Source organism: Anomaloglossus baeobatrachus, chromosome 4 (genome assembly GCF_048569485.1).
Source record: "Anomaloglossus baeobatrachus isolate aAnoBae1 chromosome 4, aAnoBae1.hap1, whole genome shotgun sequence".
In the NCBI taxonomy this organism is placed as follows: domain Eukaryota; kingdom Metazoa; phylum Chordata; class Amphibia; order Anura; family Aromobatidae; genus Anomaloglossus; species Anomaloglossus baeobatrachus.
In genome coordinates this window covers 305,313,301-305,333,779 of record NC_134356.1, presented here as the reverse complement: position 1 = coordinate 305,333,779, position 20,479 = coordinate 305,313,301, and the positions used below count along the sequence as shown (strand labels likewise).

At 41.2% G+C, this 20,479-nt stretch overlaps 1 protein-coding gene across 1 annotated transcript in view; it reads right to left on the bottom strand.

Moving 5' to 3' along the window:
- SLC38A1 (solute carrier family 38 member 1) overlaps positions 1–20,479 on the bottom strand; it is a 135,162-nt gene that overhangs the window by 92,549 nt on the left and 22,134 nt on the right. The window contains exons 3-4 of the mRNA XM_075344960.1: positions 9,202–9,280; positions 8,615–8,730 (exon numbers count right to left, since the gene is read on the bottom strand). Of these exons, the coding sequence (XP_075201075.1) occupies positions 8,615–8,730; positions 9,202–9,280 (195 nt within the window). The remainder of the gene's footprint in view (positions 1–8,614; positions 8,731–9,201; positions 9,281–20,479) is intronic.

Sequence of the window (20,479 nt, the reverse complement as noted above, 5' to 3'; positions counted from 1 at the left end):
ACAGAGTGACCCGGCCGCCGGAAAGCGAGCTTCTGCGTGATGGAGGTGAGTATCAACTACCGATCACTGCAGCACTTGTTCTGCATTGAGGATGCAGTGCCGAAGCCATGGCACTGTATCCTCAATGCAGAATGCCCGCACCATATCCGCAGGACATTCCGCAATAACCGCAGCATGGAAACAAAGTTGTGCTGCGGTTTTCTGGGAGCTCCTGCGGAATGTCCTACGGATATATCCGCGGTACACTGTCCCCGTGGGCACATAGCCTAAAGCTTATTGGACCAGACCTCGAACAATATCTTCTAGAAGAGAGTATGGTCAGAGGAAACTGTTAAAAGGAAACACAAAACTTGTGAAACTGGCAGTTTTTTTCGTAACTGTTCTAGTAACTCAAGGCTGTGGTTTTTTAATCAATATGAAGAACTGCTTAGAATAGATCACAAAGAATTTTAGAAGGTTTAGAATAGATAGTATTTGTCCAAGTAACGCCATATAATATGCTTGACTTTATTTATTTATGTTTTAAAGGGAACTTGTCAGGTAGAGCAAGCCTGCCAAACCACCACTAATAGAATAAATTGCCTTATTCCTGCATTACAGCTCATTGCTTCTTGTCAAAACCAAATAATTCTATTAAAAACAACTTAGGTGCCTATTCGGTATATGCCAATGAGACTAGTCCGGTAATATGTAGCTTTCCTGAGACTAGTCCTGTAGTCCTGCTTCGGATCCTACAATCACACGCAAGGGGTATGATTGATGTCCCCTATTCCAGGTGGGACTGAGTGCAGGCAATTGCATGGCCACTCATGGGCTGCTGTCTATGCGCTACGGTACTGCTCCTGGGGTTGGACAACCTTGGAGAGTGGTCCAGTCGGCACACAGAGAGAACTGCAGCCAGCAGAAGAAAGCTTCACTCAGAGTGCACCAATCTCCCAGGTTCTCCAACCCCGGGAAGAGTGAATAGTAGTGCATAGACTGCAGCCCGTGAGTGACAAAGCAAGGGCCTGGGGTCACAGAAAATGGGAAAATGGCCATTACGCCCTCAAGATGTGATTACAAGATATGACACAGAATTAGATGGAATAGTCCTAATTCATAAGCATTTACCAAACCGCACATTAAAGTCATTTTGTTACAATCTCGAAGCATTGGTGTGTAGCATGAAGTACTGTGTTGAAATAATAATGTATATAGTAATAGTATATAATAGTATATATAGTAATAGTATATAATAATGTGTATAGTAATATATAGTAATGTAATAGTAATGTGCTTTTCCTCTGTTTTCCTCTGCGAAGGTTATGAATAACTTGACAATTTTTCTATACTTTCTGACGTTCTCAGCCCTGATTGTTAGACTTTGGAGGGACGTTGCCATATTTACAAAGTAAATGGTGACAACCTGTTTGTTTCTACAGTACATTTATAAGAGTATTATCTGGAGACCACCCAATGGAGTGTTCTATAACATATGTCCCAGAATTGTTACTTAATAAGAAAAACAACGTCGGAGGGCTGACAGCTTCAAATGTATATTTTTTTTATTGTGTTATTTCATTCTTCTTAAAATTTGCAGATTCTTGTATAAATATGCCCATTTGTATAAATATGCTTACCATTCATATAGTAGTGTTTTATGATTGCTGCACTATATGATTTTCAAATGAATGCAGGTATCATCATATGATACATAATTATTATTTTATATAGTATTATAACTATTATAGTTCTTAACTACTGGGAAACAAAATGACTTTTTTCAGTGTCTGTTCGAAATTCTGTTAAGCACCAGGAACACTTTGTATTGGACATTCGCACAGACTGGGTATCAAGGGACTCCAGGAATTATTTGTTTATTGGGAACCTGTCAAGTGATATTGGCTGCTCAAATGGCAGGCAGCATGAGTAGCAGCCTGGCTGCAAAATGTTCCGCCTTGGAAAGCCTCTGGCGTTTCAGAGAAAATATGCTTTGAAGATCTGGCAGAGACCGTAGCGGTAGCCTAAACTAGTCTGCTTACGACTCATGCCGGCTAGCGCTGCTGCAGGAGATTGACAGGTCTCTCCCTATGTGCGCACATGGGAGAGCCTTATCAACTACTTTTAGCAGCACTAGGAAAACATGGCTGGGGATGGAGCTGGACTAATATAATCTCCAGCTATGGTGCCTGGCTGGATCAAAGTATATTTTCTCTGGAATTTCAGAGAAGTATACATAATTATGGCAGCAGATTAGACTGCATTTTCATGGTGACAGGTTCCCTATAAACTTATAACCATCCAGGAAGCAAACAGATCCTTATATATACTGATAATTACTTTTTTTAACTGATATACTGCTATAGCACTTTAATGAATTACCTTCCATGACTATAGTCCTAATTTATCAGTATGATGTCGTTAGATGTGTCTGAACTTAAAAATATATTTGTAATTTTAGAAAATGTTGCCATTGTAATGCAAAGAAAAGAAGAAACGGCTCTTTACAGACACAAGTAGAAAACTAATAGAGAAAACTTCCCAACCATATATTTGGCTCTATAATAACCCCCAAGCAGAATGCCCGCTGTCTTGGGATTATAATTGACTTAGGTCTCTCCTTCACTCTCTACATCCGATCACTCGCTCATGTCACCTCCACCTCAAAAAAATCTCCTAGAATTTGACCTGTTCTTAACTTTGATTCTGCAAAACTGTTACTATTGTTCTGAATCATTCTCACCTGGATTACTGCAATTCTCTACTAATCAGTCTCCTTACTAAACTCTGCCCTCTCCAATCTATCCTGAATCCAGAATGCAGAAGCTGGGATCATATTTTTGTCCAACCGCTACATTGTTACTGCCATTATTAGCTAGTCTTTGCACTTTGGTTCCCCATCCACTATAGAATTTAATATAAATGTATGACTCTTACCCAAAACTCCACAGTTCAGCACCACCCTACATCTCCTGCCTCATCGCTGTCTACCTCCCTACCCATCCTCTTTGTTCCGCTAGCGATTTAATATTAAAATTCTCCACACTCCAAAACTTCTCTTGTGCAGCAACAGTTTTCTGGATTGCACTACCACAAGCAATGCAGTTAAATCCAGGATCCACAATTTGAAGCATGCCCTAAAAAACAAACATTTTTCTTTAAACTAGCCTATCACCTTACTAGTCTAAGAATCTGTTGTTCTCTCTTCCATGCAATCGGTAGTACTTTGTATCTGTACTTGTACACATGCTAGCTAGTGACTGGTTCATGCACCCTATTTAATTATAGAAATGGCTGGACCTTACATGACCAGCTCTTTATTTTTACTTTTTGTGTCTCCCCAATTCCCCATAGATTTTATGCTTGTGAGCAGGACTCTCACTCCTCTTGGTACAGTATGTCTTGAACTATGTGTTATTTTGTAATATCTTATCTTATTTGTACATGTCCCCTTTGAATTGTAAAATGCTGCAATACGTTGGTGCTATAGAAATAAAAAAATATTATTTTTACTACCATGTTTTCCTTTTAAGCAATACAAGTAATATCTTTGCTGATCGTTGAACTTTAAAACCTATTGATATAATGCTGTTAGTGCTCATAGGGTATTTCACATGAGCTTTTTCTGCCGCTGACAGTGACATTAATCACTTGCATTATTTAAATTAGGAAGTGGAGCAGGACGGCTTTTTAAAGTGCCCCCGCCTATCTTGTCTGGGTGTTTCCTTGTCAGTGGACAAATTGTTCCATTATACAGAGCAGATCACTGTAAAGGGAAGCTTTGTGATACACAATGTCAGAGACGTGTTTGGGAAATGTACACTAACAGTTCTGGAATGTCGGTAAAGAAACAACGTGAACATACTCGTTTTGCAATAATGATTCAGGTTTCTGAACATTGTCAACTTAGAAGAAAACTACAAGAGTAAAAAATACTATACAAGTTCATTCATATATTGTCTATATAGTATCAGTTGGTGAAAAAAAAAGCTTAAAAACAAATGTAACACATCCCGTTAGAATAGTCATTCACATAATGTTCATTCAAGTGTTTCCCTGTGTGACAAGGACTGATGATGACTATACGTCCCCTACAAACACTATCAGAACTATATGACTGTTTTGATCATATTGCTAAATATACTTAGAAGAAAACAGCAGAGGTCATGGAAAAAGACCTAAGATCTGGGATCTGCCCTATAACTGAGTTCAGACTCATACACATGGCACAGCTCTGTGTATGGAGCCTGTCAGCAGTGTACAAAGGCTTGACTGGCTCCCTAATACAGAACACAGGATAGGTGATAAGGATTCAGTCGGTTAGAGTCCAACCATTGGGAGCCACACCAAGGGGCAGTGCAAAGTATATTTTTAGCATGGAGTCGCTGTGTGCATGCTTGTTCATCATTCCAGTCATTCTCTATGGAGCCGCCGAGTTCTGCGCCCAGCTTTTTCTCATAGAGAATAAATGAAAAGCAGTTGTTCTTTCAACCTGCTGCTCCATTTTTGCAACAGAGTTAAAAGTGACCCATTTGGGATAAAGTAGATTAATTATATTATACATATTATACATATATATATATGTATATATATATATATATATATATCTTTTTTATATATATATATATATATATATATATATATATATATATATATATATATATATATATATATATATATATATATATATTATACAATAAGTTATCCCCTATGGGTGATATCTTGCTTTCACTGGACAACCCCTTAACCTAAACCATTTTTTAAGACCCCAACATTTTTACTCCATAAGGCCACCATCAGACAACTATAATACAGGTGCATTAGGTCACATCATATTGTTCCCATAATACTTGGGCCTCAGTTTCTGCTGAACTTTTCTCAACACAGAAGTGTACATGTGCCCTTTATGTGACAATATAAAAGCAACCTAACTATCAAAACCATCTCATTATAGTCTACACCTGCTGCAATAGGGTAATTCTCTATAATACTAACAAATATATTGTATAAATCATAGAAAATATCTATTTAAAATGAATTATTGTTACTGCTGCTACATACTGCACTGACTAGTGGGTAAGGAGCCACAATAAAGGCAATCCCATGAAGGAACCCTAATTATTGTACAATAAAGATATCCTAACAAGGAAAATAGACAATGTGTGATACATTATAGATGTAAGGGAACCTATATGAAAATCCAATAATTGCATAAAGTGGAAACTTGTGAAATAAGTGTTTATTGGACTCCTAAGGAGCCAAACGTCATGATAAACAAGTCAACCATGGAATGGGTCATCAGTGAATGAATCTATTCTACACCATCGATGGACATAGCAGTATTGGGTGCTTTGGTGACACTTTGGAGGCGATTTACTAAGGTGCTTATGCCAGAAACCTTGTGTAAACACCTTCATAAGTGGCAACAAATTAGGTAACTGTGCAAAAATATTGCAACTTTTGACGTTTACACACTGCCTGCTAAGTCAATAAGAGCGAAGCATGGGAAGGACGGGGTGCCTATCATATTCACCATTTTATGTGTAAGTTACTCTGGAAATGTATGCCAGACCCTGTTTAATCATTCAAATGTATGCCAGCCTGGGAAATGTATGCCTTATCTATGAAATGTATGCCAGACCATGAAATGTATGCCACTTACTGAATCAGGTCAGTGTACTCCATCAATCGCTTGATTTAAGAATGGTGTGCAGGGTCAGACTTAAGGAATCGTTGGTCAGCTATCATGGCGATGTCCTTAGTGTATGATGAATTCTTGTCCCAACATTAATAAATATTTTTGCTGCTTATCAGATAAACTTTGGTATATGACAACCAAATAGCAAAGTGTTGGCACTGTGGTCCTGATTCATCAAGATTGGCAATGTTCCCCCTGGTCTTGAGGGATGCTCTGGAGTCAGATGCTCCTGATTCATTAAGAGGCACATGCTTTTTAATGAATCAGGAGCATTTTACAAGTATTGTGCACCTCCATGTATGCCTCACTACAAATCCTACTCCAGTCCCTGCTGGTGTAAGACCTGTAGCGTAGTGAACGCCATCACCGCTTGTCATGAATTTGCCAATCAGTGGTCGCCATGCCCACATCCTCCCCCAGCTATGCCCACTTTATCAGAGCTGGGTGAAAATGGTGTGAAAATACCAAGTCGAAAAATTTTAGCGCAACTTCGAGTTGTGCCTAAACGTATGCCAGAATACTGCCATAAAAGCCTTAATTGGGCCTGTGTAATTTAATACCCTTTTATATACAATATAACTTTTTTCTTTTAGTTTTATTTCTATGTACCCGATAGGGTCTAATATTCTAGCGCTTCTATAATATGTAATAACAGTATTTGATGATGATATCAACTGCCAATCCAGATACGTGAATAAGGCTTTTCAGTTTTAGCTGGAGTTTCTGTTTGTTTGCACTATTTTACTTGTGGGAAATCAAGTTTCATATACTGTAAATAAGAATAAATGTTAAAAGGAACCTGTCACCAGATTTTTCCCTATTATACTAAAAGAATCACCTTTTGCAGCTCCTGGGCTGCATTCTGTGAAGGTGCACCTTGGCCCTGACTCCCCTTCCAGACCCCAAAAATAACTTTATAAAACTTGGTAGTTAGGTATGCTAATTAACTCTGTTGGCCAGATGGGCGGGCTCATTTTCTGCTCCTCTCCCCCCTCCTGCCACTCATCACTGTCCTCCTATTTTGATTGATGGGATGACGCCCTCCGTCATCCTCCTCGTCGCATTTACAAATCTCACACCTGTGCAGTCAGGTCGGCTCGTGCAGGTGCAGTTCGCTCTGCCATATCGCGGGCAGAGCAGAAAACAGCTGCCCTCGCTCGCGCTGGTGAGCTAAATGCGCAGGCGTGAGATTATGGGCGGGTACGAGCATGGCGCTGGTGAGGTCATGCATAGCGCCGATCTCACCAGTGCCATGCTTTTTCTTCTCTAGTATTAGCTATTCCTACTAGCTTTGTGTCATCAGCAAATTTAATCAGTTTACCCTTAATTCCTTCATCTAAATCATTGATAAAGATGTTGAACAACAAGGGGCCCAGGACTGAGCCCTGTGGAACCCCACTTGAGACAGACTTCCAACTGGATGTGCAGCCATTTATGACCACTCTTTGACTCCGATCACTAAGCCAGTTACGAATCCATCTAACTGTTGCCTTGTCCATTCCACACTTGGTCATTTTATCAGTAAGAATTGTATGAGATACTTTGTCAAATGCTTTGCTGAAGTCAACATATACTATATCTACTGCATTTCCCTGATCCACCCAGTCAGTGATTCTGTCATAGAAGGAAATTAAGTTAGTCTGACCTGACTTATTAGTTACAAACCCATGCTGGCTCTGGTGAATCACTTCATTCCCATCCAGATACTTGCATAAATATTGTTTAATAATTTGTTCAAAGATCTTTCCTGGTATGGAAGTCAGGCTCACAGGCCTGTAGTTTCCTGGGTCCACCTTCTTCCCCTTTTTGAAGATAGGGACAACATTTGCTTTTCTCTAGTTTTCTAGAACTTCTCCTGTTCTCCAAGAATTTTCAAAAATTATGTAGAGTGGTTCTAATATTTCCTCTGCTAACTCCTTCAGTACTCTGGGGTGTAATTCATCTGGACCTGGGGACTTGAATTCATTTATGTTAGCTACGTATTCCCTCACTATCCCTTTGTTTATAGATGGCCTGGATTCTTCTAATCCTTCAAAAGAACGATAAAGATCATCTGATTTTACATTTACTTTTTCAGAGAAAACAGATGCAAAATAGGAATTTAAAAGTTCGGCCTTCTCAACATCATTTTTTTACAACTTCACCATTTTCCCTACACTGATATAAAAAAGGCAACAAAAAGAGGAATATAATTTCAGCCAAAAATTCAACAATTACTTACAGCAACAAGAGGGCAGCATATGGATTATTATTGATTTATTCTTGAAATTTGCTGGTATGAAACGACCTTTCATTTTTTGTTACAGCAGTGCGGGAATCATAACAAATTATTTTCTTGTTTGTGCCTAAGTGTACCTTCACACTGGAGAATAAAACGGACGAATGCAATGTGAGAAAAAACTCATGTCTGCGTGACGTCCATTTTTTCCAATTACATTACTATTCTGTAGCATAGAGCACTGTAACTTGTTCTGTAAATAATTGTAGAATAATAGTTGAGAAAAAAAACACATTGCATACGGGTGTCATACACACTTCTTACGGACGCTATTCTGGAAAAAAAATCGCACACTCGCATACAGCCGCTGCCTTGATAGCGATGGCTGTAAACACACTCCAGCACTGATTAACGGCTCATCAATGCATTAGTTGTTTCTCCCAGGTGCCACACTTCCAGTACTCTGGCTGGCCAACTTCATAATGCTATGAACCAGTAGATTAACCCTATAACTGCAGTTTAATAATGTTATTGGACCTGACAGGTTCCCTTTAAGTAATAACGGGACCTTTTGCCAAAATAAAAGAATTTTGAAGACCATTTTGCCACTGTAATATAAAGGAACTCGATACAAAAAGAAACGCAGTATTTATCTGGGAGAATGAAAAGCATGCCATTTCTTATGTTACAGAAAATATATATAAAGTATGGGCACTTACACAAACAGAGCAATCCCGGTGTTTGCCAAAGCAAAAGCCAAGCCAAGAATCCCGCTCCCCATAATAGCATTGCTCAAGTTAAAGACAGACATTCCAATGGACGTTGTGCCTGGACTCTGTAGAAAACAAAAATGTCTCGTATTAATGGTACATTTCTTATACCATTATCACACAGGTTGTTCTGAATGTTATCCAATTTTTATTAATAATGAAAAGGAAATTGGTAGCATCCAATTGGAAATATTTTCATATATTTACTGGAGGAATATCTGAGAAACAGCACAACTCAGGGCTCTACTAATAAATACCCCACAACTGTTACATACACAGATCTTTTAGTTTCTCAATTAAGAAATATTGAATATATTTCTTCACTTTTCATTCCCAATATTTCTTTACTAGTGTGGCTTGATGAGTTAGATGAGACAACTTTCATGGTCTATATCTGCACATCCTTTGTGTAGTAACAGTTATCAGCATTTATTATCCTCCTTTTACATGTAAAAATAATTTCATAAGTGGATAGCAATATTCAGAATATTACATCAAGAATAGGATATCCATTAGAACAGAACAAAGCCACTTACATAATCATCGCAGGATTTCTTCTTTTCCAGGTGACTGTTAGTGAGACTTCTTCTGCTTTCACGATCCGCAATAAATTTACTGTGGAGAAAGTGAAAGACATTGAGTGCTTTTTTATTATTATACTTAACCCTATTGTTTTGAAGAACTGTGTTACAGCAGGGGGTATGCAGACTTGAAGTGAAGTTAGCCACACTTATTTTGTAGGTATATACAGTACACATATAAATGGATTGCTATATACTACCATATACTGTATATTCTTCATATAATACCATATACTAAAATACAATTAAAAACAATTACATCTTGAGACCTGCTCTTCCCAGGAATCAAACCCACAGCCTACATCATAGCAGGCAGCAACTAAAGCTATGAGCTACAGGTTGCACTGATGTATGAGAGAATTTAGTAGTCTTGAAACTGCATTGCAGGCCTTGAACTCACAAGCATATTATACTGGTGCAGCGTGACACAGGGCGGTCGTAACGGGTGAGGTGCTGTTCTCTCATGGCCCAGCACACCACAGTAATCATGGGTGTGTAGACTTGTGTCGTGAGGGCAATTCGCCCATGCAGGCCTCGCTCTGCCTATGGTTTTGGCTGCCAGGACCAGATATTAACTTAAGCACAGAACGAGACTGTCAGTTCTTAAAACATGGTCTTTTACTTAATTGTAACGTGACAAACACAGTACACAGGGACACATTTCTTGCTCAATACAAAGAATCACCTACCAATAGTCCCTCTACTCCTTCCAACCTAGCTGTTCCTGTCCTCTTTAGTCCTGGTTGTTTAACCACCACCCAGCTCAACATCACAGTACCATCCATGAGAGTCATTCTGTCCCTCTCTGTGACTCCACTTCCAGGCGTCCTTGCGAAGGTGATGGATTGCCACTATGGCTGAACCTTAGCTTCACGCCACTGACGCTTTTGGAACATCTGCCCAGGTCTCTTTTTTCATCTCACATATTGTGTGACCCGGCCCTTTACCTTCTGTAGTTGTAGGCTTAACTGACTATCCCAGTCGCTAGTTCTCCTGGTCACCACACTGACCCGATTACGTTGGATACTTCATGTACCTTTTCATCTTTTTTTTTTCATTCTATCCTAGCTCCAGTCTCCTTTAGCTGTAGGGACACCCATGTCATGCGGCCTTGCTGAACACTTAGAATCACGTCTGCTCCAGCTGCAAACTAATTCCCATATGAAGTTCTAGAAGGAAACCTGTTTCTTTCCCTGCATACTAACCCCTCCCCTGTGGGCTTATAGGAGGGTACAATACAGATAGTACTCCCCTTGAAGATATCGGTGGTTGTATTGTGAAAGTGTATTTTATCTGCTGACTGTACAATGCCCTTTATGTATTTCAGTGTATTATATGTAAGTGTTCCTGTGGGTTATGTCACAGTCCTGCCAGCTACCACTAGATGGCACTGGACTCTCTAAATGCTAGGAGGGAGTTCAGATAGAAGGTACAGTAGCAGGACTGCAAGTGTTAATGATGGAAGCCCAGCCCACAGTTTAGGCGGATATGAGTGGTAGGATTTCCTGGGTTTAGTTAGTAACTGTTAGGGATGGAGTAAAGCATGTAGTAGAGCAGAAAAAGCGGTGTGGTGTACAAGAAACAGGCAGAACATTGGGCAGGAGGAAGATAGAAGTTGGTGAGTTTGTAATACAGTGGTTCCTGGGTGTTTTATCAGACAGCGCCTCCGTGGTCAGCATGCAGACTGAAGTAGTGCGGTAGAAGATAAGGGCCTTAGTCTTCGGACAGCCACCATTACTGCCAGTGTTGGGGTCTTCGGATGCAAACCCAGTGTAGCCTATCCTCACAGGAGAAACCTTGTGCCTAGACCAGGAGTGGAGAATCTGTATGCTCCTAGTAGCCGATGGGACCCTGTTTATAGCCGTTATGGGAAGAGCTGTGTTGCACTGTGTAACCATGCTTGTAAAGAATTTGTGCCTCTCCTCTGGAGAAAAATTTCTGGTGTGTGAACTCTGTTTACAGTAAAGTTAGTGTTTTACAGCAGCTCTGAGTGTATTTGTGATTCCTCTGAACAAAGACTCACAGCCTGTGTACTGGGCCAGCAGCACTCAGGTAAATACACCACACCGACTCCACCGCACAATCCAGACCCTGTTCGTGTAGTGTGTCGGGCAGGTGCAGGACTACAACTCCTGGCCATGGCCATCATCATCCTGACCGACCCTACAGGCTAGTCCCAACATTAATTCTATCTGGCCCTACAGTGTGTAGCTGGGCATAGCAGACTTATAGCCCCGTGACACACAGAGATAAATCTTTGGCAGATCTGTGGTTGCAGTGAAATCATGGACATATTGTTCCATTTGTACACAGCCACAAACCTGGCACTGATTGTCCACAATTTCACTGCAACCACAGATCTGCCGCAGATTTATCTCTGTGTGTGACAGGGACTTTAATCTTTTACCTACATTTCTATACACAATCACACATTCTAATGCTTTATCACATTTTACATAACACTGCTAAGCTTTTCATTATACAGGAAATTTCACATTACATAATCAACACTGCTACATCTTACACATTACCCATGCCTTACACTATTACATCCTACATTTCCTATACGTTATGCAATACATAATACCCAACAATGATGTGATTTGTGTTTTCAGGGGGGAACAGGACTATAGGTCCACCCCCTTACATAGAGATACATTTGTATATAGCAGTCTATATTACTTTCATCTATTCTAGGGGGAATATAAGAGATTTTTTTTATTCCTAGAAAACTGCTAAAAAAAATAGTAAAAAGCAATTCCAAAAATTGTTTTTTACAGCGCTTTTAAAAAAAAAAGTAATAAACATCACAAATAACAGTGGTCAACAAAATAAAAATCATCAGCAAAGGTAATATGTCTGTTTTAAGGCTATGTGCGCTCGTTGCATTTTTCCTGCGTTTTGGCTGCGTTTGAAACTGCAGCGTGTCATTGTCAAAATGCATGCGTTGTGCTTCCCCAGCAAAGTCTATGAGGAGTCTGCCAATTCCATGTTGCTTTTTGAAACGCAGTGTTTTGGATGCCAAATATTTGACAAAAGCGATGCGTTTAAAAAAGCAGCACGTCACTTCTTTTGTGCATTTTGGTTGCATTTTCCACCCATTAAAATCAATGAGGTGTGTCAAAACGCAACCAAAATGTTTAGCTGTGCGCTTGCACTGCATTTTTGTTGCATTCTGCATGCTTTGTTGACAAACAAAACGCTGGTCTTTCGGTCTCTCTTTCTGTCAGTCTCTTTTTCTCTGTCGGTGTCTATGGCGATGTCGGTCTCTCTCTCTCTCTCTGTCTGTCGGTCAGTCTCTCCCTCTCTCCCTCTCTCTTTCATACTCACCGATCACCGGCGCAGCGCTGCACAGCTGTCACAAAACTCCGGCGGCTTGTCCAGCTTTTGAAAATGTCGTCCTCTCATTATTCCATCTCGTATTCACTGCTTCTCTCGCTCACCGGCGCCTATGATTGGTTGCATTCAGACGAGCCCCCACGCTGAGTGACAGCTGTCTCACAGGAACCAATCAGAGCTGCCGGTGGGCGGGTCTATATCGTGCAGTAAAATAAATAAATAATTTTAAAAAAAAAACAACGTGCGGTCCCACCCCAATTTTGATACCGGCCACGGTAGAGCCACCTGGCTTAAGGCTGGTATTCTCAGGATGGGGAGCCGCACGTTATAGGGAGCCCCCCAGCCTAAAAATATCAGCCAGCAGTCGCCCGGAATTGCCGCATCCATTAGATGTGACAGTCCTGGGACTTTACCCGGCTCATCCCGAATTGCCCTGGTTCAGGGCAATCATGGTAATAAGGAGTTAATGGCAGCCTATAGCTGCCACTAAGTTTTAGGTTAATCATGGCAGGTGTCTATGAGACACCCCCCATGATTAATCTGTAAGTTAAAGAAAATAAATACATACACCGAAAAAATCCTTTATTTGGAATAAAAGACAAAAATACAACCTCTTTCACCACTTTATTAATCCCCAAACAGCCCTCCAGGTCTGATGTAATCCACACGAGGTCCCACGATGCTTTCAGCTCTGCTACATCAGAAGCTGACAGCGAGCGGCCACAGACCACGACAACTCTCTGTCAGCTCCACGCAGCAACTGAAGTGAGTCACGCTATCAGCAATGACGTCACTCAGGTTACTTGCGGCCACCGCTGGATCCTCCAACTGTGACAGCAAGTTGCCCGAGTTACTGAAGTGAGCTGTGCGATCAGCGGTGCCCTCACTCAGGTGATTTGCGGTCTCGGGTGGAGGATTTCATTCTGATCGCGCGGCTCTGTCTCGCAGCCAGCCATGCTCTATGGGGATGTAGCAGAGCCGAGTGGATACCGCACTGTCACAAATGCATCCAAAACGAATCCAAAATGCATCCAAAATGCATGCGTCTTGGATGATTTTTTTTCGTCAAACGCAGTGTTTACAGTTGTCCAGTCTGCCAAAGGGTGCATTTTTTTTCTGCATTTTCAATGTATGTGGTTTTTCCTATGGTATTTCCATTTATTTGCTTGTCTAAGGGGTACTTTGCACGCTGCGACATCGCTAGCATCGGCTAGCGATGCCGAGTGCGATATTACCCGCCTCCGTCGCACATGCGATATCTTGTGATAGCTGCCGTTGCGAACATTATCGCTATGGCAGCTTCACACGCACTTAGCTGCCCTGCGACGTCGCTCTGGCCGGCGACCCACCTCCTTCCTAAGGGGGCGGGTCGTGCGGCGTCACAGTGACGTCACACGGCAGGCGGCCAATAGAAGCGGAGGGGCGGAGATGAGCGGGACATAATCATCCCGCCCACCTCCTTCCCTACGCATTGCCGGTGGAGGCAGGTAAGGAGATGTTCCTCGCTCCTGCGGCTTCACACACAGCCGTGTGCTGCCGCAGGAACGAGGAACAACATCGTATCTCCTATTAGTGCAACATTATGAAAATGACCGACACTACACAGATAACCGATTTTCGATGCTCTTGCAATCGTTTATCGGTGCATCTAGGCTTTACACGTTACGACGTCGTTACCGGCGCCGGATGTGCATCACTTTCGATTTGACCCCAACGATATCGCAGTAGCGATGTCGCAGCGTGCAAAGTACCCCTTTGTTAATTGTGAATTTTCTTACAGGGACAACATCAGTAAAGGTTTTAGTGAGTTTTATGGGAAAGAGTATTGACAGTGCAGTTGTGACACCCTGGCAAAACCAGGTAGTCACAGTTGGGCCCCCGCACAACACCGTTCCCTCATTAGGAAACACTCAGCCAACCTAGAAATCCTAGTCACCCCCCCTTAGGGAAAGATAGACACACCAGTGGGCGTGACCAGGCGGTTGGAACACGCCCACCCAGGGGTCCAGACAGCCCGGGGCGGGAAAACAGTCAGAAAGTGTCTGAAGTTCAGTTTGGAGAGGAGTATGGGCTTAAGCTAAGTGTAGCTCCAGCATTGAAGTTCAAGTTGAATGGTACCAGGGTAGGAGCCCTGGTGCCACTGGCTAGGAGGCAGACGGTGGTCTCCATCAGCAGGAGACAGGAAGACGGCTCGTTGGAACCGAGGGAGACCGGGACAGGGTTGTAGCCCGCCGGTACCGACACGGGGAACCGACCCATAAACCGGAGCACAAAGGGGGGTACTCGGACCCTAAAGCCAGGACCAGATCCTACTGGAACTGGTTAATTAACCGATTGAGGCCAGGACTAGAGGTCCTGTCCCAGCCAAAGTCCCTCATAGAAGACAACAGCCCACCGATTAGGGATAAGAGGTCACCGCCAGGGCCCATAGATCCCATGGGCCAGTGTCTGCGGGCACGGCTCCTTAAGCCACATCCAGCCGGGAGCGGACTCCTGAGTTTTACACTAGGAAAGTCCACCTTACACACAGCAATGCAGGAAAAGGATAGAGACCACCAGCCGGGTGGGGGACCAGAACGCAACCGGCCGCGGCACCAGCCACCATCACCTTGGTTTACCAGAGACTTGTGTGTTTTACTAATAGTGAGTACACCAGCACCCCTTGCGGTCGCCATCCATTGCACACACCAACCTTGTCCCGGGGCCACCATGCCTGCCCACGGAGGGGTTAACAACTTGCTGCACAACATCACCCCCGGGTGCCCCATAACAGCAGCGGTGGTGTCCCACCTCACCACACACCGTGGGTGGCGTCACGAGCTTAATACGGCCCAGTCCGTACATATACAACCCCCCATTTATTCAGCGTGTCCGCGAGACTCCCGGGTCCGGAGACCCTCAAGCCACCACCCCTGAAGGCCCGGATCCGAGCAGCGCCGGCTGCTGGCATGGGGGTGGCACACATTCAACCAATGACTGCTTCTCGGAAAGTCACATGTTATGGGGAGGAGGTAACTGTTATGAGGCGGTAAGATTTGAGTCAGTCAGAAAAGGATGGTAATGGCAGAGAGGACTGGTATGTGAGACTCTGACAGAATACATGGCTCTACAGGGATCTGAGCTCTGCCACAGGGAGATAGAAGGGAAAGCATCTGTCATCTCTGGTGAAATATCTACATATAGTCCGTCAGCTCATTGCGTTTTTTAGTTTGTCACCACCATTGAACTGAACTTACTCTACTGTTGATCTGATTTAAAGGAGAAAAATGCCCCGACAGTGTATCAATAATCTGAACAGGTTCTGCTATGTGTGTGGTTCTTTTACAGCACAAAGCCAAGCACGTTCAATCACTCACGATATTAAAAAGACGTACAAGATGTACTTTAAGTGTCCACTTAGTGATCAAGACAAAAGCTGGGCCCCTCATGTGATATGCTCAAGTTGTTCAAATGGTCTTCGTTTTCGTAACTGGTTAAATATGAGGAAAGTGGCTAAGCCATTTGCTGTTCCCATGATTTGGAGAGAACCAAAAAATAATAGTGATGACTGCTACTTTTGTTTTGTCAAACTGAAGGGCTTTTCTACAAAGAACAAACATAAGATTAATTACCCTGAACTTGAATCTGTGATTAGGCTAGTTCCACATGATGGTACCTTCTCAGTTCCTGTACCACCGTTGTCTGGATTGGATGAAAATGAAGTACAATATGAAGACTATGGAGCTGAAGCTACTGGCGATGACATGGAGACCTCAAGTCAAGATGAGTATATACCTAATGGAGCAGTCGAGCAGCCAGAACGCTTTACTCAACATGAATTAAATGATCTCCTCAGAAATCTTTCATTGTTAAAAGATAAAGCTGAACTTCTTGCATCTAGGATGAGACAGAAGAATCTTCTTCATGATGATGTCAAAGTGTGTTATTACCGAAACAGAAGTAACACTTTAACACAATTTTTCACAGTCGATGTAATGTAACAATGTGAATGACCTTTTTGAAGAACTGAATCAAGAGTATTTTGTTGTAGATTGGCGATTGTTTACTGACTCATCCCAGAGAAGTTTGAAAGCAGTGTTGCTTCACAATGGAAATATGAAACCATCAATCCCTATTGCTCACTCAAGTCATCTAAACGAAAGTTATGAAAATCTGTCAGTTGTTTTGGATGCTATACAATATAAGCATCATCAATGGAATATCTGTGGAGATTTGAAAGAGATTAGTCTGCTGAATCAACAAAATATTGTTGATTCTTGTGTTTATGGGACAGTAGAAATACAGTAGAGTATTATGTTCATAGTGATTGGGACAGAGAAACATCTATGCTCCAGGTAGAGACAATGTTCAGCATAATCCTTTAGCTGCTCCAACGAAAATCTTTCTTCTTCCACTACATATAAATTTGGGATTGATTGAAAACTTTGTGAAAAACATTGACAAAGACAAGGGTCACAAGGGTTCCAGTACATTTTACAGAAATTCTCCAGCATTTCACCAGCAAAACTGAAGGAAGGGGTATTTGTTGGTCCTCAGATCAGAAAGCTTTTGAGAGATGATGTGTTTGAAGGAACTCTAAATGATAAGGAATTGAGATCTTGGAAAAGCTTCAAGTGGATTTGTGAAAATGTCTTTGGAAAAAATAATAAGGCTGTGTGCGCACTTTGCGTTTTTTTTATGCGTTTCCGCAACGTTTTGAACTGCAGTGTTTTAATGCAAAAATGCATGCGTTTTGATTTCCAAGCAAAGTCTATGGGAAATTGGGCTTTCTTGTGTGCACAATGCTTGTTAAAACGCAGCATTTTAGGTGCAGAAAATTTGACAAAATCTCTGCGTTTAGAGAAATAACATGTCAATTGTTTTTGCTATTTTGGCAGCGTTTTGCTAACATTGGAGTCAATGAGATCTTTCAAAACGCACACACAAGCAAAATCCTAGCGTTTTACATGCTTTTTTGGTGCAGAATGCATGCTTTTTTGACCGAATAAACGCATGCGTTTTTGTCATTAAATTGAAGTAATGATGTGTCCCTTTACACACATATAGTCTGACAATTAAATGAATGCTAAACAATATTTTAACGTTATTTTAGCCATAAATATTAGATTAAAGTTTTCATTTTATTTAATTTAGCTATTTTGTGTATGATTTTAATCATAATGTTTTTAATCATTTTTTTACACTTTTTTCTTAGTATTTGAATGTTAAAACTTTATTTAGTTGTGTATTTGTAATGAAAATGCATCTGACTTTAAGCAATGAAAAAGCATGTAAAACGCGGTAAAAACACATGCATATTTTTAGTGTTTGTGGTCCAAACCAAATTTGTGAAAGACAATTTCTGCCAGAGGATGCATTTACAACTGCAAGTAACTCAACGCAAAGTGCGCACACAGCCTTAATCTCCAGAATATATTGAAGGTGTTGAGGAACTGCTAAATGAATACCACTGTCTTGGATGTCGCATGTCTGTGAAAATGCACTTTTTGCATTCACATTTAGATTTCTTCCCTCTTGGGGATTTAAGTGATGAACAAGATGAGCAGCTTCACCAGGACGTTAAAGTAATGGAACACCGCTACCAGGGTTTATGGAATAACTCAAGGATGGCAGATTACTGTTGACTGTTACATAGGGACAACCCTGAAAAATCGTATCAATGACCGTTTAATGTCAATAATAATAATAATTTAATTTCTGCTCATATTTTTGTTTCTATTTTGCATGTAAAATTATATTGGTTCAATAAAAATTGTTTTGTAAGCTGAAGCATTTTTTTCTGATATGTAGATTACTGTTTTCTTAATATCGACAGTATATTTCCTATACCTTATAATAATGATGCTGCTCTATGTAATCTATACACGATACAGAAAAATTATATATTTTTTCGAAATCAGGACAAAAAGATGATTCCGAAAAGTACAAAGTCACCTGCGATGATTACAAAAAATATTTTTTGTAGACCTGTGTAATGAAATAACAGCCATGTTTGGTGTCACTGTAATCATAACGACCCGCACAACACAGTGATTGGATTATTTAGATTGATTGGTAAATGGCATAAAAAATGGCTGGATTGATCGATTTTTTTTTTTTCTCTTTTAGGCCCCTTTCACACGTCAGTGATTCTGGTACGTTTGTGCTTTTTTTTTAAACGTACCAGAATCACTGACATACGCAGACCCATTATAAGGAATGGGTCTGCTCACACGTCAGTGATTTTTCACTGCACGTGTCTCCGTGCGGCGTACCCGCGTGTGCGTGATTGCAGCACGGAGACATGTCCATTTTTTTTTCTGGCATCACTGATGTTCCACGGACCACGCAGTGGTGTGGTCCGTGAAACCCGTGCCAGAAAAAAACGTGCTTTTAAAATAAAAATCATTTTTACTCACCCGGCGTCAAGCGATGTCCTCTGCAGCCTGTTCTCCCTGCTGCTTCTAAGCCGGCTCATTATTGTCGCGCATATTCATTATGCGCGACACAGCCGACCCGGAAGCAGCTGCTGCGGGGGTCAGCGCCGGCCGGATGCTGCACCGCGGGAGCAATCAGCACCATGGACAGCGGGAGAGGGCACAGGTGTGTTGTTTTCTAAGTGCAATCACGGGCCACGGAGAATGGAGCCCGGATTGCACTTAGACAACCCATGTGTGCCGTGAATCACGGCACACGCAGGGACATGTGCGTGTTTTACACGCCAGTGAAAAACGTCACTGTTTTTCACTGACGTGTGAAACGGGCCTTAGACTCATAAACATGCAATAAAAATATAACGCTGAGGCTGTGTTCAAACAGTGTAAATGCTGCGTATTTTTTTTTTGTAGGTGTCCGCACCACATGATGCATTAGCTATCTTCTTTAATTATTGCGCTTTTGCTGCGTTTCTTTATGCGTGTTCATGCTTATTTGATACTTTTTGATGCAGATGTGAAGCAGCAGTTTTAACGCTTTTTTAACAGCATAAAAAAGCTTTGATTCTTTGCTTAAAAAAGCAACAACATTTTTTTTTACATGTGGTTTTTTCAAGCTACACATAGAAGCATTGAGAGACAAAATGCACCAAAACCACAAGGTAAAAAAAGTGTTTTAGGTTCACCGAGGGCACAGGTCTCGTGAAATCACAACCACTTTCCATGGACATATGCCATATGAGAGCTTAGTTTATGCGTGACGACGAGTTGTACTTTTGAATGAAACCATTAGTTTTACGATATAGTGTACTAGAAAACGGGAAAAAAAATTCCAAGTGCAGTGAAATTGCAAAAAAAGTGCAACTGCACGATTGTTTTGGGGGTATTTTATTCACTGTGTTCACTATATGATAAAACTGATGTGTCCTTATCATGCCTCACAATGGTATGAGTTCGTAGACATCAAACATGTATGCTTTTAGTTTTCTTTAAGGGGTTAAACAATTTTTGGAAGTTTGTCCAAAAAAAGAGAAGTGCTTGTGTCGCCATTTTCTGAGACCAGTAGCATTCTCATTTTTCAGGATCTGGGGCTCAGTGATGGCTAATTTTTGCACCTTGAGCTGGCTTTTTTAATTATATCATTTTTGTGCAGATGCTATGTTTTGATCGCTTGTTATTGCATTTGAAAAAAATTTAGTGGGACCAAAAAATGAAATTTTGGTGTTTCGAATTTTTTTCTCGCCATGCCATGTATCGATGAGATTAATTGATTTTATGATTTGATAGATCAGGCATTTGTGAATGCAGCAATACCAAATATATGTATATTTTTATTTTTTTTTTAACTTATTTTCAATGGGTTGAATGGGGAGTGATTTGAATTTTTAGGTTTTTTTATTTTTTCATATTTTTAATTTTTTTTTAAAACATTTCTTATTTATTTTACTAGTTCCCCTAGGGGACTTTATGGATCTACTGTC